General features: G+C 39.8%; 1 protein-coding gene across 1 annotated transcript in view; it reads left to right on the top strand.

The window, feature by feature from the left end:
• LOC120536010 (cleavage and polyadenylation specificity factor subunit 7-like) overlaps nt 1–24,930 on the top strand; it is a 140,509-nt gene that overhangs the window by 14,510 nt on the left and 101,069 nt on the right. Inside the window, exon 3 of the mRNA XM_039764295.1 lies at nt 12,003–12,417. Coding sequence (XP_039620229.1) covers nt 12,003–12,417 — 415 coding nt within the window. The remainder of the gene's footprint in view (nt 1–12,002; nt 12,418–24,930) is intronic.

Here is a 24,930-nt window from a genome sequence, read left to right as displayed (position 1 = left end):
GATTTAGTTTAACAAAGTTTCTAATTTGGGAATAGTGTAAAAATTGTGTTGATTGGAAGCTACATTTGGAGTGTAATTGTTCGTAGGATGCAAATTCTATATCTATATATAAATCTCGTAAGTGATTTAATCCCATGCGTTTTTCAAATATTTAAAACTGTGCAAGATGGTTATTGTGCAGAGGTGCCACAGATAAAAGCTTCCCTATCTTGAAGTACTTTTTACATTGGTTCCTTATTCTGAGTGAATGAAGCACAATTGGGTTGTTAGTATATTGGTGATAACTTGTATTTATTGGGACACAAAGTAAGGGTATAGACAAGTACTACCGGATTTTATTTCTATTGCAGACCAAGCCTGTGTGTGTTCATCTATTTATGTCAATGTCCAGGTTTTTATAGCTTGTATATTTGCCACCCAGTAATAAAATTGAAAGCTAGGTAGTGCCATACCACCTTTTGCCTTAGGTCTTCGTGAGGTCACCCTTGGATATGTGGATGTTTTGAATTCCAAATAAATGAGGTTATTATTGAATATATTTTTGTTTTTTAATTATTTGTTAATGTATATGGGGGTGCTTTGAAATAGAAAAAGTAGCTTAGTAAGGATATTCATCTTGACAGTGTTACTGTAATTCTTTCTGCTAAAGTGAGATGGATGGTAGACCATCTGTGCAAGTCTTGTTTAAGTTTTTCCATGCAGACAGCAAAATTTTGTTGAAAAAGAGCTATATGTTTACTTGCGAGGTATGTAAACTGATCTGCGATAATAAAAGGGAAGGTGTCTAATTTTATATTGTGTAATAGAGAGTTCACAGGATAGAGCTTACTTTTATTCAAATTAGTTTCAAGTTTAGATATCTTTTGAAATTCTGCTAGTGCTGTTTGGATTGCAGGTACAGTATTTTGTGTACCCGGTATGTATAGTACCATATCATCTGCATATAGTGATAATTTCTGTTTAATTCCTTCTTTCATAATCCCCTTTATCTCAGAAACATTTTGAAATTGAACTCTCAATGGCAATTGCAAATAGTAGTGATTACAGGGGGCATCCTTCTCTTCTACCACGTTGTAGTTTAAAGTAGTCTCAAACAATCTTTTTAATTTGAACTGAAGCTTTTGGACTGGTATACATTAGTTTGATTAATGCACATATGTTCTGACCAAAACCAAATTTGTGCAGTGTAGTGAATAGGGAGTCCCATTCAACCAAATCAAATGCTTCTTCTGCATCCAACGGTAATAGGATCTCTGGGGTGTTAGACTTTGTGTGTGAATATATTACATTAAACAAGCATTCACAGATTGGAAGCCAAGTGACTGCCTTTAATGAAATCTGTTTGGTCTTGTGATAAAAGCCAAGCGTCTAGCAAGAAAGTGGCTCTACAAATCTTCTGTGCCTTCTGTGACCCTGGGAATTGTGAACTCACTACCAAATAATATCGATGAACTGGCTGCGCTGGTGAAAAATGTCAGGACTTACAGAGAATGCAGTTTGCTGTGTTTTAGTGAAATGTGGCTAACGTGGAGCTACCCGGGTTTAGCACAGTTACAGCGGACAGAGACGCAAGTACCTGCAGGAAGCAGAAAGGAGTGGGAGTCACTCCGTATGTCAATACAAAGTGGTGCAACTCTGGACATGTAAACATTAAAATCTCCACTTGCTGCAGGAAGATCGAACTGTTGGCCATAAGTTTGCATCCCTATTGCTTGCCCAGAGAGTTTGGAGACGTCATTGTTATTATTGTTTACATCCCTCCTCGGGCGGACATGGAGATATCGGGTGACATAATCCATTCTGCTGTTGCTTAGTTACAAACACAGCACCCTGAGGCGCTTTTGCTAATAGCCGGAGACTTTAACCATGTGACACTGGACAAAATATTATCTGCCTTCTCCCAGTATGTGGATTGTAACACCCGGGGAAATAGGACTATCGACCTACTGTAATGCAAACGTTAAAGACGCATACAGTGCCACCCTGTTGCCTGCATTTGGGAAAGCAGATCACAACCTGGTTCTGCTTTAGCCTCACTACAAACCAAGAGTGAGAGAGATACCTAGAACCACACGCTCACTCAGGAAGTGGTCCCATGAGGCAGAGCAGTCTCTGAGAAACTGCTTTGGAACTACGGCCTGGGATATCCTGAAGGGGTCACATAGTGAGAACATTGAGGAAGTTGTTGACTGCACTACTGACTACATCAGGTTCTGTATGGACATTGTAGCTCCAGTAAGAACAGTACGCTGCAATGCGAACAACAAGCCATGGGTTACCAGTGACATCAAGGGCCATTTGAACCAGAAGAAAAGTGCTTTTAAAGCGGTGATCAGCATGAGCTCAAGCGCGTGCAGAAGGAACTCCGAGTCCAGTTCAGGGCGGCGAAGGAGCAGTACAGGATAAAGCTGAAGCAGAAGTTGCAGAATAACAGCATGAGGGAAGTGTGGGATAGGATGAAGATCACTTGCTGCAGCTCGAAGCGGGGTGCCACCATTGAGAGAGACGTGGAGAGAGCAAACCAGATGAGCAACTTCTTCAACGGGTTTGACCACCCTAACCCACTCTCACCTCGGAGTACTGCACCCTCCACCCACCCATCTGCTGATACCAGCATAGGAGAGACATTCCCACCCACAATTAAAGCAGCCCAGTTAAGCAGAGAGCTGAGGAGACTTTGTGCCAGCAAAGCATTGGGTCCAGATGGAGTATCACCACGACTGCCGAAGGCCTGTGCGTTGGAGCTGGGGAGTCCTCTACAGCGCATCTTCAGCCTGAGCCTGAAACAGGGGAGAGTCCCGAGGCTTTGGAAAACATCTTGCATCACCCCAGTCCCAAATGTATCACGTCCTCATGAGCTATACGACTTCCGGCCTGTCGCTCTGATGTCACATGTGATGCTGCTTCACCACCTGAGGCCACAGGTCCGCCACCCCTCGACCCTCTGCAGTTCGCATACCAGGAGAAGGTGGGAGTGGAGGATGCCATCATCTGTATGCTACACCAATCCCTCTCCCACTTGGACAGAGGCAGTGGTGCTGTAAGAATTATGTTTTTGGACTTCTCTGGCGCCTTCAACATCATCCAACCTCTGCTCCTTAGGGACAAGCTGACAGAGATGGAAGTAGATTCATACCTGGTAGCATGGATTGTGGACTGTGTTAAAGACAGACCTCAGTATGTGCGTCTGGGGAACTGCAGATCTGACATTGTGGTCTGCAGCACAGGAGCACCGCAGGGGACTGTACTTTCTCCGGTCCTGTTCAGCCTATATACATCGGACTTGAAGTACAACACGGAGTCCTGCCACATGCAAAAATTTGCAGATGGCACTGCTATTGTAGGCTGCATCAGGAGTGGGTAGGAGGAGGAGTATAGGAAGCTAATCAAGGACTTTGTTAAATGGTGAGACTCAAACCACCTACAACTGAACAACAGCAAAACCAAGGAGCTGGTGGTGTATTTTAGGAAGCCCAGGCCCCTCATGGACCCCATGATCATCAGAGGTGACTGTGTGCAGAGGGTGCAGACCTATAAATATCTGGGAGTACATCTGGATGATAAATTGGGCTGGACTGCCAATACTGATGCTCTGTGCAAGAAAGGACAGAGCCGACTATACTTCCTTAGAAGGCTGCCGTCCTTCAACATCTGCAGTAAAATGCAGCAGATGTTCTGTCAGACAGTTGTGGCGTGCACCCTCTTCTACGAGGTGGTGTGCTGGGGAGGCAGCATAAAGAAGAGGGATGCCTCACGCCTGGACAAACTGGTGAGGAAGGCAGGCAGGCTCTATTGTAGACACGGAGCTTGACAGTTTTGACATCCGTGGCAGAGCGACGGGCACTGAGCAGGCTCCTGTCAATAATGGAAAATCCACTACATCCACTGCGCAGTATCATCTCCAGACAGAGAAGCATCTTCAGTGAAAGACTGCTATCGCTGTCCTGCACCACTGACAGACTGAGGAGATCGTTCCTCCCCCACACTGTGCGACTCTTCAATTCCACCCTGGGTAAATGTTAACATTATACAAAATTATTGTCTGTCTGTTATACTTTCATTGTTATCACTCTTTAATTTAATATTGTTCTTTATCAGTATGCTGCTGCTGCTGGAGTATGTGATTTTCCCCTTGGGGTTAATAAAATATATCTATCTAATCTATCTATCTATCACAGAAGGAAGCAATTTCTCAATCCTTCTGGCTAGGACTTTGGAGGGTATCTTATCATTATTCAGAAGTGAAAAATCGAAAAATGCATTACATTGTGTCTTCTTTAAACTGAGTATAATATATGGACTTATAGGAGTATGTAAATGTGTGCATTATATTTTTATGATCAATGATTTTGTCTCAGTCTGTGTTGGTAGTTACTGGTATCGGATTGCGAATTTCCTGCTTGTGGATTTGTTGAGATAAATCTTATTAGCCTTCTTTCTGTGTTCAAATTAATGTTATTGCGATTTAAAAATGAGTTTCTCCATTTCTTTTGGTGTCAACAGGTTGAATTCTGAATGCAAAGCTTGTCTTGTCATATAAAGTGCCTCATTTTGGAACCTGGTGTGTTCTTTACCTATACTTGTAATTTCACTGATTTAATCTGATGCCTTCTTGTTTTCCGTTTTATTTTTGTAGGAAAGATATGAAATAATTTGTCCTCTTTAAAATGCCTTCAGTGTATTCCTACAGAAAACTCTTAAGATGTATTTGTGTCTCCAAAAAAAACCCCAGTTTTGCCTGGATTTAAACTCTGTACAGTTCTCGTCAGCTAATTAAAATGGGTTAAGATACCAGTTGCGAGATGAGTATCAGATGAGCATAAAGATTTGAGTTACATGATCAAAGGGGCTGGGTCAGAGATAATAGCGTCATACTTGCAAGATTTAGCCGGGGGCATAAAATTATCTATAAAGCAATGGTCAATTTTTGAGTAACAGTGGTGTTCTGGTGAGAAGAAGGAATATGCTCTTGAGTTTATATTTAGAAATCTCCAAGGATCTTGATAAATTGTGATCAATTACAAACTGTGTTATTGTTATTGCAGTGTTTGATGTCATTGCCCCTGTGGCAGAAGACCTATTTGGGTCTGGATTTAAAACACAAAGTCTCTGGCCATTAGTATTCAAGTTAGAAATGGATGCAAATATGTTTTGGATGAAGTGTGTATCATCCACATTGGGTGAACCTCCTTGGTGTTACATTTATTTCTTGAAAATATATGTAAAAAGCATTGCATTTTTTTGGTTGAAAAATTACAGATTTATTAAATCTAATATTTCAATTTAAAAATGATGCAAATAATAATGAATAATACAAATAATGCTAATACCATATATACTGTCAATGTGTCATTGGTGTGGTATATCTATATTCTGAAGCACAGATGAAATGGACAATCTAACATTACAGTCGGGACAAAAGTAGCTTTATTCCTTGTGAATTTTTCTTTCCAGACTGATCAGCTTTAGAATAGCACACTGCCCATGTGCAGTTGACATGAGTGTCACGTTCAGATTCATCAGAATCACTTTTGATTGCACTGTCTGTTTCAATTTCACTGCATGAAGACAGATTCACTTTGTCATCACTGCTCTTATTGCTGTTGAGAACGTGACACACCTGGGCTGCTAAGAAAAGTTTCTTATGAGATGCCATTATGACGCTAAGTTAAGACGTGTCTTCACCATTGCCTGGGTAAAGCTTGGGCCTGTCGCTTATGCAAGAAATGCCTATATCGTTTCCCGAGCAACGCTCTGCACAAACGCTGTTGTCACTTTTACAGCCTGAGTAAGCCTCTGGTCCATCACTTACTTGGGACGTCATGTTAAAGAAAGCTTGTAACCTTAATTTTCAGTTTTGCCTGGAGTTATTTCTATGAAGCCTGTTGTTGTGATAGCATTTCACAGTTGTAAGGGTTGAAAGGATAGCTTTTAAATAGGTTGCACTCTTTTGCCCCCTAAACACTCCACCATTTTGCCTCCATAAATGAGGCTAGACCACACTTCTCAAAGAACCAGTCCTCTTCATACCTAGAGACAGAGCATGTCCAAAACAAAACCAGCCCCCCAGCAGCGGTGTAGAAGGGTTAAAGTACAGAGATCTATTGACAATACAGTCGAAATACTATAAATCTAGAATATACAGTCCTGAAAGAGTAAACACAATGAGTGATGTTAAACTGTAGTCATGGCTAAGCAGATGACATATGATAGTACAGTTCTAGTAATGTAAACCAAATGAATGATGATAAACAGTCCCCTTTGGGTAGGAGGAGAAAACAAAATTGTAGTTAAAACGTAAAAATGGTCGAACAGGAAATATAATGTATCATTTCCGCAAAAGTTTCATCGTGAATGGACCAAATAGCAGGTAAGATCTACTTTGCCTTGCCAGGACATGATTTGACTCACAAGCGTAATTTCAAAAAGTGCCTGGATCAATTTTCTTAGCTCTTTTTCTGCTTCCTCTGGAGAACTAAAAATATAGAATTTGCCTTGAATATCCACTTTCTATTTAGAGAAAAGTCAAGCAAAATGACACCTTTTATTAAGATATAAAATGCCTTATTTGATTTTGGCTATCCATAACTGCTGTTTAATCCTGTAAACTGCAGCCTTTTTAGTAGCCGTTGAAGGTGAGAAATCATGGAAAATACAAATGTGGTTATTTTCAAATATAACTCTTGTTTCAGACTGAGAAGTGACATCACATTTAATTTAGGTTGTAATTTGTCGAAATGCGCAGTGAGGCTTCTAGGTTTTGATGCATTCAATCCACGTATGCGGAAAGCTGCTGATATTTCAATGTTTGATTTGAAGTCCTCTCCCATTATTTTTCAGAATAGTTCAGCTATGATTTTCAGTGGGTTTTGGACTTTCACGGTTTTTAGGAGGACCTTCAATTCTGATATTCTTTCTTTATCCATCTTAAAGTGCAGCTAGTCTGTCTCCTAGTATTTTGTATTCGAAATTTGCAGCTGTTGCTTTTCTGTAAGCAGCAGATGCCAGTTGTTCAGGTGTTTCAATATGAGTTGTGAACGTTTATTTTAATGACTTCAAGCTGAGCAACAAGTGCAATTTATCCTCAAACTAACTTACATCATACTTTGGGATAAAAAAAAAAAAGGTAAAATAATGAAACGGATGAAACCAATCTTTTTTCCTTTTGAATGTGTTAACTTTTCATTGATTGTATCAGAAGACTTTTAAATGTTAGGAAGTTAATACTACAAGGAAACTCAATTTAACCACAATTTCAGTAATGTGATGGAAAACATCAAAAAAAGTCTTAATGGATGGTCCTCTCTATCTTACTTTAAAAGAATATCCATCCATTATCTAACCCGCTATATCCTAACTACAGGGTCACGGGGGGTCTGCTGAAGCCAATCCCAGCCAACACCCGAGGGCATGCGCGCACACACACACACACACACACACACACACACACACACACACCCACACACACACTAGGGACAATTTAGAATTACCAATCTACCTAACCTCCATGTCTTTGGACACCCTTAAAAGAATATTATACCCAAATATTTTTAATGTTGATTACCACATGTATTTTGTTTTTGTGGCTGAGAAAAACTTTGAGATTCACATAAACTAGACTGATGGGGGTGCAAACATGGAAAGATCTGTCTCCCCCATCATTCATTGGTCATGAATCTTCCGTTCAAATGTGTAGTATTGTTGGAATTGCATCTTTCCTGTTTACATTCAATGAAGATTTTTCTGGAAGCAACTGTTAATATTCAAAAAAAAAAGTACACTTTTTTATATTTTGGCTATACAAATGGATATCAGACGTGTATTATGCAACACAAGTTATGTAAGAATTTTTTTTTTCCTCATTTGCCTCTGTCCAGTATTGGTCATCTATTTATATTAGATAGATAGATACTTTATTAATCCCCAAGGGGACATTCACATACTCCAGCAGCAGCATACTGATAAAAGCAATATTAATTAAATAAAAATGCGGTGCAAGTTAAAAAATGCAAGGTGGAGAGTGCAAAGGCAAGTATAACAGTCAATAACATTGTATAATAATGTTAAAGTTTACCCCCCTGGGTGGAATTGAAGAGCCGCATAGTGTGGGGAAGGAACGATCTCAGTCTGTCAGTGGATCAGGATAACGACAGCAGTCTGTCGCTGAAGCTGTTCCACTGTCTGGTGATGATACTGTTCAGTAGATGCAGTGGATTCTCCATGATTGACAGGAGCCTGCTCGGCGCCCGTTGCTCCACCATAGATGTCAAACTGTCCAGCTCCGTGCCTACAATAGAGCCTGCCTTCCTCTCCATTTTGTCCAGGCATGAGGCATCCCACTTCTTTATGCTGCCTCCCCAGCACACCACCCCGTAGAAGAGGGCTCTTACCACAACCGTCTGGTAGAACATCTGTAGCATCTTATTGCAGATGTTGAAGGACACCAGTCTTCTAAGAAAGTATAGTCGGCTCTGTCCTTTCTTGCTCAGAGCATCAGTATTGGCAGTCCAGTCCAATTTATCATCCAGCTGCACTCTCTACACAAAGTCACCTGTGATGATCACGCGGTCCATGAGGGGCCTGAGCCTCCTAAAATCCACCACCAGCTTTTTTGTTTTGCTGGTGTTCAGTTGTAGGTAGTTTGAGTCGCACCATTTAACAAAGTCCTTGATTAGGTTGGTTGCTATACACCTCCTCCTGCCCATTCTTGATACAGCCCACGATAGTATTGTCTGCAAACTTTTTGTATGTGGCAGAACTCCGAGCTGTATTGGAAGTTCGATGTATATAGGCTGAACAGGACTGGAGAAAGCACAGTCCCCAGCGGCACACCTGTGCTGCTGACTACAATGTCAGACCTGCAGTTCCCGAGACGCACATACTGAGGTCTGTCTGTAAGACAGTTCACGATCCATTCCAGCAGGTGGGAATCTACTCCCATCTCTGTCAGCTTGTCCCTAAGGAGCAGAGGTTGGATGGTATTGAAGGCGCTAGAGAAGTCCAGAAACATAATTCATACAGCACCACTGCCTCTGTCCAAGTGGGAGAGGGATCGGCGTAGCATGTAGATGATGGCATCCTTTTGCTCCCACCTTCTCCTGGTATGCAAACTGCAGTGGGTCGAGGGCATGGCGGACCTGTGGCCTCAGGTGGTGAAGCAGCAGCCGTTCCATAGTCTTCATTACATGTGACGTCAGGGCGACAGGCCTGAAGTCATTCAGCTTATTAGGACGTGATACCTTTAGGACTGGGGTGATGAAAGATGTTTTCCAAAGTCTTGTGACCCTCCCCTGTTCCAGGCTCAGGTTGAAGATGTTCTGTAGAAGACTCCCCAGCTCCAACGCACAGGTCTTTAACAGTCATGGCGATACTCCATCTGGACCTACTGCTTTGCTGGCACAGAGTCTTCTCAGCTCTCTGCTTACCTGGGCTGCTGTAATTGTGGGTGGGGGGAAACTTCAGCAGAAGGATGGGTGGAGGATACAGTACTCTGAGGTGAGAGTGGGTTAGGGTGCTCAAACCTGCTAAAAAAGTTGTTCATCTGGTTTGCATTCTCCCTGTCTCTCTCGATGGAGGCACCCCACTTAGAGCTGCAGCCAGTGATGATCTTCATCCCATCCCAGACTTCCTTCATGCTGTTATTCTCCAACTTTTGCTCCAGCTTTCTCTGTAGTGCTCCTTCACCGTCCTGAGCTGGACTCGGAGTTACTTCTGCAAGCGCTTGAGCTCATGCTGATGATGGCATTTAAAAGCCCCTTTCTTCCTGTTGTGGACCTTCTCCACGAAATCCAGAGATTAATAAGCTTTGACCTGTAATCTTGTACCATTACAAGTTTTGGTAACTACTTTCCTATTAAATGTGTAGCCTATGTAGTTCAATTACATGGTAAATAACACAGTACACCCCTGAAATTCGCGGGGGTTATGCTACTCCTGCAAATTTTGGATGTGATTAAAAAAAATGCCTATAAATGCCTATTTTTATAGTTTAAACTGTAAATATGCCCCCAAAACACAGTTTCATTTCAAACTTTTTTTAATACATTACCTATAAAAAAATTAATGTAACGGTAATCCGGTTTACTCTACAGTACTGTACTGCTATGTGTCCCGCAGTGCTAGAATATAAAATACTGATGTTACCACTATATGTACTGTAATTCCTGCAAGCATGTTTTCTTTGGTATGCCCTGTCGTTTTCTTTGTTATAAGTAGGGTAAATATGTAATAATTTAATAAAAATACAGTAAAATGTACAGGTACTCACCAATAATGAATGATGATGATGAATTAGCTGTGCAGTACGATGCAGAGGATTTACATCTTCCTGCAATTTGATCCACTAATGCTAAGGCAGATTCCATCCTGACAATATTCTTATTTCTTATGGTCGTTACCTTTTTGGTACTATCACAGAAACTTACTGATATGGTACTCCTGATCACTGCCTCGTTCTTCTTTATGTAGGATACGGTGCTTTTTTTGATTCCATAATGGTGCATAGCTGTTGCATAACCTTTTAGTTCCCGGAGAAAATCCATTAGTTCAACTTTCTCCTGGAGTGTCTTAAATTTCTTCTGGTGCTTAGGCTTATTGCCAGAAGCCTTAGAAGGTAAGGGGCGTTTCAGAGGCATCTTGGGACTTTTAAGAAGGTAAAAATGGAAAACACAAGGACACTCATACGGAGATGCGTCACAGGGCAACAGTCAATCAGCAGCAATGAAAAATGAATAACTCTCTCGGATTGGCTACTTTCACCATCCCCAACCGTGTTTTCCTCTACGGTTGCTTCCTGCTCTCTCTACAGTACAGTATTGCCATGAAAAAAGCCATCAAAAATTGCTGAGGATATGTGTGGTTTCTGCTAACAATTATTAGTTAGGTTCTAAGGAAAAATCTGCAAACAACTGAGGCCCTGAACTCTAAACTATGACTTTGCGGGGGTCTTCTGTAAATGGAAAAATCGTCTCAAACTTTGATAGCATTAGTGTAGACATTCTGACCTTCTGTCTTCAAAAATGGAATCCTTAACTTACTAGAGTCAATCATTCCTTAAGTCCATTTGTAATGAAGATCTGAACAAAAGTGTAAAATATATTTATTTGCACCCAGTTTTAAAAAGGGAATTCTGATCAGTTGGAAGGTGGTTTTGTTGTTGTAAGTAATTCTCCTTTCCTTTTATCTTTAATTTAGTGCATATTTAAAATATGATAAATACATTTCCATATATGGTTAACTATTTTTGATCACCTTTTTGTATTTATCTTGTTTATTTCTACATTTGTTTTTCTTTCTTCCTGTTGTTCTTTCTTTCACTTCTTGTAAGCCCTTTGAGTTACAAGCCCTGCCTGAAAATGTGCTATAGAAATTAATGTTGTTGTTTTTGTTACAATTAATGAAAAATGTCTCAAATGTACAATGCAACTGCTTTGAAAAGTATATTTTCTGTTTAACGATTTCAGACCACAAAACTTTAATTTTTACACAGTTTAGAAGGTCATTTATACTAAATTATCCCTTTAGTTTTGTTCAAAAATTGCATCTGTTGACTTTCTAAATTTTTTCAGATTTTTCTTTCTTCAGTTTCCTAATTCTCTGAGTGAACTGTCATATGTTAACCATTTTTTAGGCGTTCAGCGTTACCAGTACATTTTGTTTAGACCTAGCTTTTTCTAGTAGGTTATGGTTGCTTGCAGTCTTGAAATAATACATCTGATTACATTATATTAAATGTATCTCACTGTTACAGAAAGTTTAAATAGGCACAAATATGACATATCTTTGAAGTAATTATCAAAAAAAAAAAGAAAATGCTTCAATTTGCAAAACGGTAAACTAAGTTACCGAATGTGCCAGAGTCTGACGCCATATTTAAAATTTTAACTTGTTATAATGTATAATATATGTATTACTTTCCTATTAACAATTAACTAGTTTGAATTCTCCAATACCAAAAGGTTAACAGATTCTTATAAAGTATCCAAATGTTTTTTGTTTTGCAGGGATAAGCCAGAAGAGTCATAGTCAAGAGTCTGGAGTTGATTTTTTGGGCAATCCTTTCCCTATAGCTTCTACAGAGACTGTTGCTTCACTGCCTTACCCTGGAACAATGACAACAGTACATCCCATTTTTAACCACCCCCCATTTGTAGCAGAAATGGCCTGTGCCATACAGCCCCCTGGTCTACCTGCAGTTCCTCCTTCTCGTGGATTTGAAGCAATATCTAATACCCCACCTGTTCACCTGTATCCCTTTGTTAATCCTCCACCACCAATTTCAGTCCCACCTTCAGGGTCAGCTCCGTCTACTTTAAATTTCAACCCTGCCCTTTTCCCATTCCCATCTTCCAGCCTCACTTCTACAACAACTGATTTGTATGTCCATGGGTCATCCATTAATGCATTTGGTCATCAAAGGTAAGCATACTGTTTTTTTTTTATTAATTGTCAATGTTTTCTTCTTTATCTGCTGTCAATGTTAATAATCGTTTTCATTGCAGTTTTACTGATGAGTTGAATTATACTGTAGGCCTGTATGGTCCAAGTACCTTTTTCTCATTTCTTTTGTGTATATGTAGGTTTTGGTATACATATGTGTGTGGTGGAAGCTAGCAGTGTAAGGAAATAATGCATCTGGTCATTGAATGTAGATATGGTGTCAAGACCCAATTTGATACAGTTAGTTGTGTCGAGAGTTACAGGCCTGTACATATTCGACATGGGCAAAAACACAGTATTAGACTTTGGTGTTTTAATTAGAAAACGTTCTGCATGTATTGCAATTGACTTACAAGTCAATGGGGATTGTCTTGAGAAGAACAGTTAATAAAGCTGATCAGTAAGAACGGGTAACATCAAAGCCTGTTCAAACAAGTTTGGAAAAATGTGCATTTACATTAGAGATAAAAATCAAAGATAAATGAATACATGGCTAAAGTTTCACATATTCTTACACTATGTGTTTTGGGCACTGTGTTGCATATTAAATCTGGTGATTCAATTTATTTTAAACAAGACTTTATTCTAGTCATGTGAAAGGCATTGTGGACTATTCCTGAACAACTTATAATGTAATAAAAATCTTGGTAAATCTTCTGGGTCAAGTTGACTTCTCTCTCTCTTATGAGATTCAGTACAGGTTGAAGATGCTTTTATCAGAGCTACTTTCTGTAAGAATCTTAAATACTGAAGAATCCTCAGCTTGGGAACAACTTCCTTAGATAAATATGCTCTTAGAAAGATTTAATAACTTTCAATAATATGCAGTACAAGACTTGCTTGATGCCATATCCAATCCAGCATATATTTGCTATATTCAATTTCATTTGTATTTGGTAGGACCCGAATTATCTACACCCCGATTTATCAAGCTTCTGTATTATTCTAGGCAAACCTGTAAGTAAAATATACTATTTTTTTTTTTATTGATAAAAGCTTTGCTGCTAATACTGTGCTGAGTACCTAAATACTATACTTCTTAACCTTTACCAAGTGAGCAATTGAGGAGTGATGACTGCAGGAATGGAATATGGGTGTGATCACTCACCCCACAGCTAATGTCAGTGTATCGGCAACTTAATCGTGCACACATTCTGTCTCAATCGTTTTAGGATTTTTGTTTTTTTTTATATTTCATAGTGCTATGGTGAACTACAAACTTGTGTTCTCTGGTTCAGAGGCTAGCACTTTGTTGCTTGACCTAAACAAAGAGTTCCGTCGGTCAGCCGCATTGAGACCATCAGCTGTTATCTTTGTGACAGCCCCTACTCCTCTGCACAGCAACCCCATTGCACTCCACCGGACATAAGAGTAAATCCCACCATTTTTGCAAATTAAACTTCTATGGACTCGCACCATGAAGCTTTGAAGTTTGAAGAGTTATACTGTGGTGAAGTGTGCTGGTGGTTTAGGTTCAGTTCGTCATGAGAAAAGTATTTCTGCTGTAGATCAATTCCTGCTTTTCCTAGTTACTGGCTTTTGTTGGCAATCAATCTGAAAATGTATGATAGAAACTGTATTCTTTCAAATTCAAGCTAAACAAGTTAAATAACGAGAATTTTGACTATATGTTTCCACCTGCCCTGTGCTTGCTGAGACGCTTCTCAGAATGAAACAGGTTTAGAAAATTGATTATTTCTTTTTGTTATTTTATGTTAACAATTTTCATTTGTTTAAAGCATTCACTCTAGCATTACATTTTTTGTCAGTTATATGTTCAAACTTCAATTTCTGCATGTTATGAGAAGAATAATGTGTCATGTGATTTTCATTGCAACATCACACCACGGTGTGAGTTAGAGTAATGCTCATGCAGCTCAACAGGAATTTGTTAGGCCCCTTACAGTCAAGTCGGTAAATGTTCCTATATAGTTTGAGACAAAATATCAGTTTATTAGAACATGAGCCCAACAAAACCCTTCAGACCTATCCACTTAATTCTTCAAAAAAGATCAAGTCTAGTTTTAAAAGTCCCTAATGTCCTACTTGATAGCTTATTTCAAGTGTCTGGGGTTCTCTGTGTAAAGAAAAACGTCCTATTTGTGCAAAATTTACTCTTAACTTTCGAAATATGTCCCTGTGTTCTTGATGAATTCCTTTTAACAGAAGTCTTGATCCACTGTACTAATTCCTTTCATAAGTTTAACACTTCAATCATGTCTCCTCTTGAATCATTTGGTTAAACTGAAAAGGCTCAGCTCTATAGTCTTTTTTCATAATTCATCCCCTGTATCCCTGGAATCAGCCTAGTCTCTGTTTCTTTGACTTCAGCCTATTTAATCTAAGTAGTATTTCTCCATCTACAATTACTAAATCACTCCGTACCTCCTTAGTAGTCCCTTTTACCACTGGGAGGTTATCTACTTCACTTGTGAAGACCTCTGAATAATAAGAGTTTAGGGCATCCGCTATTTCACGGTCTGCATTCTTTAATTTCCCTTACTATTCCTGATGCACTTCACCTCCTCCTTGACTGTTCTTTTACTACTAAAATACTGAAAGAATTTCTTTGGGTCATCTTTTGCCTTATCTGCTATATCCCTCTCTACCTGTCTGTTACCCTCCCTAATATATTTTTTAATGGTCGCCGTCACGTTTTCATATGCCCTACAATTCATATTGGAGTTCTTAGTTTTATACTCCATATATAACCATTGAAAATTCAGTAAATCACCGAGCCAACTGCGCTTGAACTGTCTGCATGCAAACACACAGATGTAAATATTGACGATTGCAGGCTCATCTAGTGCAGCGGCTGAATCCCAGAGACAGTGGTACTGCAGTTCTGCTGGGGCTGGAAGTGGTCGTGAGCTGACTGCTCAACGAATATATGGCACTGAATGATCAGCTCCGGCATGCTGGCAAATTGCACAGAGAAACAACTTTAGCTGGTTGCGGAGTTCAATGAATGTACGTTCCGAATGTATGTCACCGCATATACCCTGCTTCAGCTTGCTTCCAAATTGCACTGGAAACTGACTCTAGCCAGTTGCGGCGTTCAACAAATGTACTTTTCTGAATATACTCGGCTCCGGTGTGCTGGCAGTAATTAGCCTGTTACATATTTTAGTCCGTTGCTTTTTTATTTTGGCATAATATAGTACACTAGCCGAAGCCCGCCGTAGCATATGCCGGTGTAAGGATAGGAACGGAAAACGGTGAGAAAGGAATTCAGTAGAACAAAGGCTTAGGATACCACCGTCACAGTATAACGAAAATAGCAAGGAGCGAAACCAATGCCAATGGTCGAGAGAGTACCTTCCTGTAGCAGGCTACGGAAAACATAGACATACATAGATAGACGCCGCATTCACGGTGTTGCCCAGTCGACACGATAAGTCAGCCCGTCTGCCCTATTGCGAGTGGTAAAAGTGCCATTTAAACTAATACAAGTAGACGTGGAAACCGGGTTTTCTGATGAAAAAACAATAACGTTTTAAACAGTATCATTTACATAAAACAGATTTTGGCGAATTATTTACATGCAATTATTTATATCCATTTATACACTAAATGCATACGTATCCCATGGTCTTAGAGTTGGTGGGCGGGACTCTGTCTTGCTTGCCCTTAGTTAGAGTTGGTGGGCGTGGCTCTCTGTCTTGCGTGCACTCTCTGTCTTGCTTGCCCTTAGTTAGAGTTGGCGGGCGAGGCTCTGTGAGTTGGCGATCGTGGCTCTCTGTCTTGCGTGTGGTGTAAAGTCAACAGGGCTCAGAGGTGCATGTGGACTTTTGCACAGGCGAAAGCGACTGAGGCTTTGTTTGGTGAGTTGTTGCGTGCCTCGAGAGCGACGCTGGACTCGGGAAGACGGTTACAGTTGGCGTGCGTGGCTCTGTCGTGCGTATCCCATGACGCGTTAGGAGGGTTACAGTTGACGGGCAGGGCTCTGTCTAGCGTATCCCATGGTCTTAGAGTTCGCGGGCGGGGCTCTGTCTTGCTTGCGCACACTGTCTTGCTTGCGCTCAGTGTCTTGCGTGCCCTTAGTGAATTATATATATAGATGATGTGATAAACTACAACACTTTTTCTTCAGAGTGTGATGATTAAAACATCTTTCTCCATCTGCAAAATCATTCTTGTGTATTCCTACTACCTCTACTCCTTCTGAGCGTCTCTTCTCAGCAGCTGGGAACATTGTCACAAAGAAGAGAGACAATCTCACACCAGAGCATGTTGAAATGTTCACGTTCCTGCACTGCGATCAGGAATATATGACCTGAATCTTTTATAAACTGTTCATTATTGTTTTATTTTATTTGAATTGAAGTTTTATTTAAACTTTTGGACTTAAAGACATACCAGTGGCCATTTTTGGTTAAATTAAATGCACTTTTTTTTTATTTAAAGACTATGTGCACTTTAGTTTGTATTGTTTAATGTATTTCTTTTTTATTGTGATGGTCACACTAAAACATCTGATTATTTTCAAATTCATATGTTTCACTGGTTGTTATTTTAATTTGATTATTATTAATTTTAATCGTGATGCCGAGACATCAGGGTGACATTCAGGTGGACAGACGTGAGCAGATGAGGTAAGACATGCACTGGAGCCCAGAACAAGATGTGCAAGCACAGATCGCAGGCATCAAAATAGTCAGGCATGAAATAATCATGACTAATCGAAAAAAAAAAAAATTGAACAGTTAGTCGACTACCGAAATAATAATTAGTTGCATCCCTACTTCTTGACTATCTCTACAATTAAAAGCTCAACCCAGTCTGTCCTACATAGACTTTGCTGCATCTGCTCAAATTATGGCCTACCAAAGTTAAACTTTGCATCTGCACTCTTCTGAAACACTGAGAATTATATTATTGTCACTTGACCCTAGTGGTTCAATCACCTTTACACCCTCAGTTCTGTCCTGATTGTTACAAAATATTAAATCTAGACAGGCTTCACCTCACATTGATGCTTAATCGCACTGTTTATTAAAAAAAAAAAAAAACAGTCACTGAGTACTTCTAAAAACTCCTGCTCTTGTGCTTATCTATTTGCAAGGTTATCCCAGTTAATATTCGGTTAGTTAAAATCCCCTATGGCATTAATATCCCCTTATGAACTTGCCTTTTTAACATTACTTAAAAGATGTGCATTGAAATTGCCGTCTGCTATGGGCAGTCTGTAACACACTCCTAAAATGAAACTTCTTTCCCTAATACCGTATTTACTCATGTACCACGCACCCTCGTGTAAGATGCGCACCCAAATTTTTTACAAAGAAAATTGCGGAAATCGTTTTGCCCCGTGTATGGCACGTGTTGTGATTGTATAGGAAGCGTTTAGAGAGAGGGAGAGAGATAGCGAGAGCGCAAGCGAGAGAGAGAGCGAGAGCGCAAGCAAGCAAGAGAGAGAGAGAGAGAGAGAGAGAGCGAGCGAGAGCGCAAGCAAGAGAGAGAGAGAGAACACGAGTGCGTGAGCGAGCAAGCGAAAGAGAGAGAACGCGAGCAAGTGCGTGAGTGAGCAAGCGAGAGAGAGAACGCAAGCAAGTGAGTGAGAGAGAGAGAGAGAGAGAGTGCGTGAGCGAGTGTGTGTGAGAGAGAGAGAGAGAGTGAGTAAGCAAGCGAGAGAGAGAGAGTGAGCACAAGTGCGCGAGCAAGCCAGAAAGAGAGCACGAATGCGCGCGAGCAAGCCCAAGCAGAAGAAGTAAACATTATAAAATGACATTACCTTGTATATGACGCGCACCTGATTTTCTAATGCTAATTTTCGGGAAAAAATGTGCGCTGGTACACACGTAAATAGGGTAATTTCCTGGTGAAGCCACATGTTCTCACTAAGATGGAGCTCATTGTCTAACTGAATAGGACTTGCATTTAAATTCTGTTTGACATAAACAGCAACTCCACCTCCTTTTCTGTTCTGTCTAACATTCCTAAAAATGTGTATCCCTCTATGTTATACTCCCCTCCATCTCTGGTATTCGTGTTTCTATTGTTGCTATAATATGATTCCTCTACATAAAACTTTTTATATTTAAAAAAAAAAAAAAAGTAACATTTGACATTTTTGAGAGGTAGATCACAGCTACATGTGTTTTAGAGGGTTCCTGCTCATTGGTAGAGATATCATAGCCATGTGCTTTTCTCCCCATTAAGGGGTCGTTCCTACGTTAGAGCTGATCACTATCAGATACAGTGGCAACATTTGACGTTGAAGCATACCTACCTTCCGCTTGGCCCAAGATATCTTGACAACTTTTTAATTTTTTGGCAAAGAGATCACATGTACATCTTTGCCCCTGATAGCAAAACCAAAAATCTATACTAATAAAAGGCAAAGCCCTCATTGACTGACTCACTGACTCACTGACTCATTACTAATTCTCCAACTTCCCGTGTAGGTAGAAGGCTGAAATTTGGCAGGCTCATTCCTTACAGCTTCCTTACAAAAGTTGGGCAGGTTTCATTTCGAAATTCTACGCATAATGGTCATAACTAGAAGCTATTTTTCTCCATTTACTGTAATGGAGTTGAGCTCGAAAGCCGTGGGGGGCGGAGTTTCATGTGACATCATCACGCCTCTCACGTAATCACGCATTACGTAGAAAACCAGGAAGAGCTACAAAAAGCGCTGAAGAAAACATACATTATATAATTGAGAAGGCAGCGAAACAATTAGAAGCGAGCAAGTGACATATAAAACCATATTCAGTGGCTCACGTGAACTGACGCAGTGCGCAGACAAAAAGCAACAGTTCCAAAGAGTGCTGAACAAAAACCGAATTACACTGCTACACTCAAATAGACAAACCGCATGCCATGGTGCAATAGTAGAGGCTTCGCCTCTAGTGCTGACTTCCGAGGTTTGATTCCTGAGAGGGGATGCACTAAGTATGTACGCGTGCTTCTCGATTCATTTTAGCCTTGCATCCCCTTGGTTTGAGACATATGAAAAAATATGCGGTTAACGCAGAAAAACAGATCACCAATTGAAGCTTTATGAATAATGGATACTTTATTCGCGATCAATGATTGTTTTGGTAAAGCCATACTCAGTGTATTCATTACATGAACGGTAAAAAAGTAAGAGCGAGGGGAGGGTAACTTATTGAGGCACACAGGCAAAACCACAATAGCACGTGGGCTCGATGTAGTGCTCGTCAACTCGATCTGAATTGTGATCACATTCGAAAAAATATATCTTTTCAAGTTCTATTTAGTCCATATGTGTCAAACTCAAGGGCCGCGGGCCACATCCAGGGTTTTTTATGCAGCATGTTCATATTTGAATTTGTATAATTTTGACAGGATATATTTTTATGGAGAGCAAAATCTTTTGGGATATTTAAAATCTAAGTTTATTTTTTATATAAAATTACATAAGAGTAAAGAAATTTGAATGTTTGTTCTTTTAACGTTTACTTTATTTCTAACTTGTATAATTTAGACAGGATATATTTTTATGGAGAGCAAAATATTATAAGTTGTTTAAGGTTTGAGTTGATTTATTCACGAATAATATTCCTGTCTGTTTTTACCATTCCTACAAAAGATATTTCTGTCGACTAAATAAAAATTCCTTCTATTTAAAATTTAAATAGAACTTGAACAAATACGATAGTTCATAATATCCACTCAGACTTGCACGTAAGAGCTGGAGTTATCCGTTTTAACAAGCAGCGTATTGCACTGATACGAAATAGCTGTGTGTGTATATATGTAGATATGTATGTATATGTATATATATGTTTATATATGTGTGTGTGTATGTATATATATGTATTTGTGTGTATATATATATATATATGTATATGTATATGTGTATATATGTATATATATGTATGTATATATATATGTATGTATTTGTATATATATGTATATATATGTATGTATATAAATATAGATATGTATGTATATAGATAGATAGATATGAGAACAACACTTATATCAATGACAAAACAATTACATTAACAATCATTTTACATTAGTTTAAACATTTTTCCTTTTCTTTTTCATACCTTGTTTAACACACTACTTCTCCGCTGCGAAGCGCGGGTATTCTGCTAGTCTATATATATAAATCACTAAGGCAAGACAACTATGGAGAGCACGCCAGAAGGGGCGTGGATTCACTAAGCCGCCGACAAGTGAGACACCTATGGCGCACGCAGGAAGGAGCCACGCCCACCATCTTCAAGACAATTGGATACGACGACAACTCGCAGGGCTATGCCCACCAACTCGGACGCGACAACACAGAAAAAATGCCGTCATTTATATTCGTCTGTCGTAGAGGCCACATGCAGTGCAGGTCAGGTTAATTTCATGCACCTCCGAGCTACGTTGACTGTTCATAGTAGCATGTTTCTCGCGGCGGTGAATCGCCATATGCAGTGTGTGAAACGGTTTTAGGGTATCCCATGGGATCCTTAAAACAATCCTTTACAACTGAGGTTAAAGCACAATGAAGTAAGCAGTCTTTAAAAACCAACTTTTCTGTTACGACGCACAACGCGTGCATCATAGCAAACTGTTTTACACGCTACATACAGCTATTCGCATCCGCAACAAACATGCGTCTTCTTAGATGCTCCTGCAGGAACACGGAAGACGTTTTCCTGCCCACCAACACTCCTTTTTCACCGGCCAGCGTCTACCCTTGCTCTCTAGGCATTCATACTGCCTGCCCATTTGCCCGGACGCAAAAACTCACCGACCACCCAGTTACTCCCTTTCGTCTGTGGTAAGAGTCCACATGCATGTCTGAGCCACGCTGCGTTTGTTAATGTGCGGGTTCACTATTGTGTTGTATTTTGCTCTTTCCAGAGTTCCATCTTTTCATTCACTTACTGTTGTATTCTCACACCAACCTGTTTTAGCCATCCGTGTCTTTCCAGAACTGTTTAGCATTCAAAAATAATTATGCATGAGGTTGACCGGGTGTCTACTCAGCGCAGAGAGGCGTGGGTAAGCCGTTGAACCCCATTTGGGTTGCAAGCCGTGGAATTCCCACTAAGTGTGACTCATACGCTCCCACTCATTACGTCCCTACCCTTTGTGCACACCCTCCTACCGTGGTCGGGTATATTGGTGGATTATATATAGAAAAGCAGCCAAAACCGAGGGGTCTCCCATGGGGTCCTTAAAACATTCCTTTACAACTGAGATTAAAACACAATGAAGTAAGCAGTCTTTCAAAACTTGAGTTCCATCTTTTCATTCACTTTCTGTTGTATCCTCTAACCCTCCCTTTTTAGACAACTGTGTCTTTCCAGAAATGTTCAACCATCAATACATAATTATGCGGTGTTTGTTATGCCGTGGGTTCACTATTGTGTTGTATTTTGCTCTCTCCAGAGTTCCATCTTTTCATTCGCTTACTGTTGTATTCTCACACCAACCTGTTTTAGACAACCGTGTCTTTCCAGAAGTGTTTAGCATTCAATAAATAATTATGCATGACATTGAATGTGTGTCTACCCGGTTTGGGTAAGCCGTTGAGTCCCATTCGGGCTGAAAACCATGGAATTCCCAATAAGTGCGACTCATACGCTCCCACTCGCTACTACCGTGGAGATATATATATATATATATATATATATATATATATATATATATATATATATATATATATATATATATATATATATATATATAAATATATAATATATATATATATATAAATATATATAAAAGCAGCCAACGACTCAAGTGACAAGTTGGAGGTGGGCATTTGAGCGGGCAGTGCATACTGAACGAGAAATCAGCAGACTAGCATGACGGACGGAGCTGAATGGACATCCTTCTTCTCTCCTCCCGTTCCACACTCCGCCGTGCACCCCCATCCCTCCGTCTGGCAGGAGAAGGTGCGAGGACGGTCCGCCAGTTTTCAGTCACGGACGATTGTGTGTTGCTTTGTTCCGTGCATTGTTACAGCGTTGCTTTTCTTGCTCATTTTCAAATGTTAATTATCTCCCTGTGCTTAAAAATCATTAAAAAACCGGCCTGATTATGAGGCGTATGGTACGCCGCGGGTTGGCTAGTTATATTGTAATTATATATTAATAGTGTTAGTAATATTATACTATTTCTCAAAAAATGTATAAAAATTGTTTTATTTTTTGGTTTGGAAAATTACATTTTTATTAAATCTCTTCTTTCTACTGTAAAATGTGCAAAACGCTAAAAGTACTAAGTCAGAAGTATAGAAAATATAATAGTTATTCAAATAATAAAAGTGAATAATAACATGAAAACACAATGCAAGTGTCAATTTTGAATTCCCAGAATCACTTTTTGTTTCACTGTTTGTTGCAGTTTCACTGTCTGAAAACAGATTCATTTTCTCATCACTGCTGATGAGAGGTATTTCCTACGAGACACCATTATGAGGCTAGGAGAAGATGTGACTACACAGTTGCCTGGGTAACTCTCTGGCCTTATGCTTATAGAAGACATGCCCATACCATTGCCCAAGTAACATTAAAAAAAAAAAAACGCTGTTGGTACTTTTACAGCCTGAGTAAACGTGGGGTCTTACATGAGACATGTCTATACCGTTGCCTGAGTAACACTCGGGACTAATGCTTTTAGTACTGTTTTTACAACCCAGGGGCCTCATGTATAACGCCGTGCGTAGAACTCGCACTCTAACATGGCGTAAGCACAAAAGCCGAAATGTGCTTACACACAGAAAAATCCAGATTCTGGAATCTGTGCATACTCCAACTTCCACGTTCTTCTGCTACATAAATCCCGATCAGCAAGAAAAGTAACGCCGGCACGCTTTTATGTAACGCCCCAACTTCTCCCAGAATTACGCCTCTTTGAATATGCAAATGAATATAAATCGCCCTTAAGCTCAGCCTTCTGTAAAAAGACAATGGGAAAAGCACGGGGGAAAATATAAGAATTTCAGCGAATACCAAGTGGAGGCAAAGGAAAAACATACTATTTGTTCAAATAAACCGTGGTATAATCAACAGAAGGAAGTTGATCGAGTGGCATAGCGTGTTGGAGAAACTTGAAAGCTCACGTTCACAAAATCGCACAGTGCCGGAAATAAAAAAGAAGTTACATATCAAAGTCGCCGTGAAAAGGCAAGTTGTAGCTCACTGTCTGAGTGACCTATGAAAGCTTATTAGGGTACAGAGAAAAAAAAGCACACAGTGGGGAAAAAGCACGAAATGTCAACTTCAATCTCGACATTTCCACTTTAATCACGTAGTTTATTTTGTCATTAAATTAGAACATCATAAACTTCATCTTAAAATCGTGTAATTAACCATTTTCTCAAATCACATTGTAATTAAAGTAGCACGTTAAATGCTCTGTTTTGTATTTGATCTTCTATGTGCTCTATGTGTGTGAATGACTACTTGCTTCTTAAACCGGCTCTCTTCCTCCAACTGGACACAGAATCCATTACATTCGTGATATTACAGCTCTCTGAATAACTAAAATACTGAGATGTATACGTGATATAATTTTTATGATGATAGGAGTTAAAGCACATTATTAAACATGAGTTTCACAGCACAGTGATTGTGTGCGACCTTGATGAAATAATTTTTTGCAGCAGTACTCAGGGGCTGCTCTAGACTTGTGGTGGCACTGGGCAGAGGAAGAATTGGTGGCTCCTTCGTCCGCCAATGTCAGTAAGGTAGCTTATGCACGGTGGATGGCCACGTTTGTTGCAGACTCTGCATAGCCGCCTCGTGCTCATGACACAAGCATTTAACTTTTGCTGAAATTTGTTGTTGCGTTTTTAGCTGTTGTGTTATATTGGCGTATCCGCCACTGCAGTCCTCGCTTTTCTTTCCCCAAATACCCAATCACCACACAATACGCTCTGTAATAGAAGTTAAGCCATCTGTAAGCTTAGCGCTGATTCTTCAAAACGTTTAAGGAACATTGAAATATCTTCGTAGTATATGTTTAATTATTCTATCCTTCACGACACTCCCAGTGAAGAATATAGATTATTTAAATGAAGTTAGTTTTATCTGTATAATATAATAAAAATATTTTGCTGCATTTCACCTTAAAAATGATATCGTCATCATATGTAAATATGCGCTTTATTAAGTGGCTCAGGTTGTGCGATATCATAACTGTAGTGTAAGTTTACAATGAGGTGATTGTACAAACAGTTCTACAAGGTGCAATTGATTGAGTGCGTTTATAGTTTTTGGGATGAAACTGTTTCTGAACCGCGAGGTCAGGAAAGACTTTGAAACGTTTTGCCGTGGCTGAGGCAGGTTGTCCTTGAAGCTGTATACCGATAATTCTTTTTCCGATCAGCTGCTGCTGTGATTCACATTCAGATACAGTGATATAAATACTCCCGAGTGGTGCATTGAGAGTAATATGGAAAAAGATGATCTTCTGTGGCAACTCCTAACGGGAGGAGCTGAAAGAAGAAGAAGGTGTAGTGAGAGTAACAACGCTAAAGCAGTTATGGTATTTGGAATACTATGGCTATTC

This window comes from Polypterus senegalus, chromosome 1 (assembly GCF_016835505.1).
Source record: "Polypterus senegalus isolate Bchr_013 chromosome 1, ASM1683550v1, whole genome shotgun sequence".
Lineage (NCBI taxonomy): Eukaryota > Metazoa > Chordata > Cladistia > Polypteriformes > Polypteridae > Polypterus > Polypterus senegalus.
Note: the sequence above shows the minus strand (reverse complement) of the source record. Positions and strands in the feature narration are given on the sequence as shown.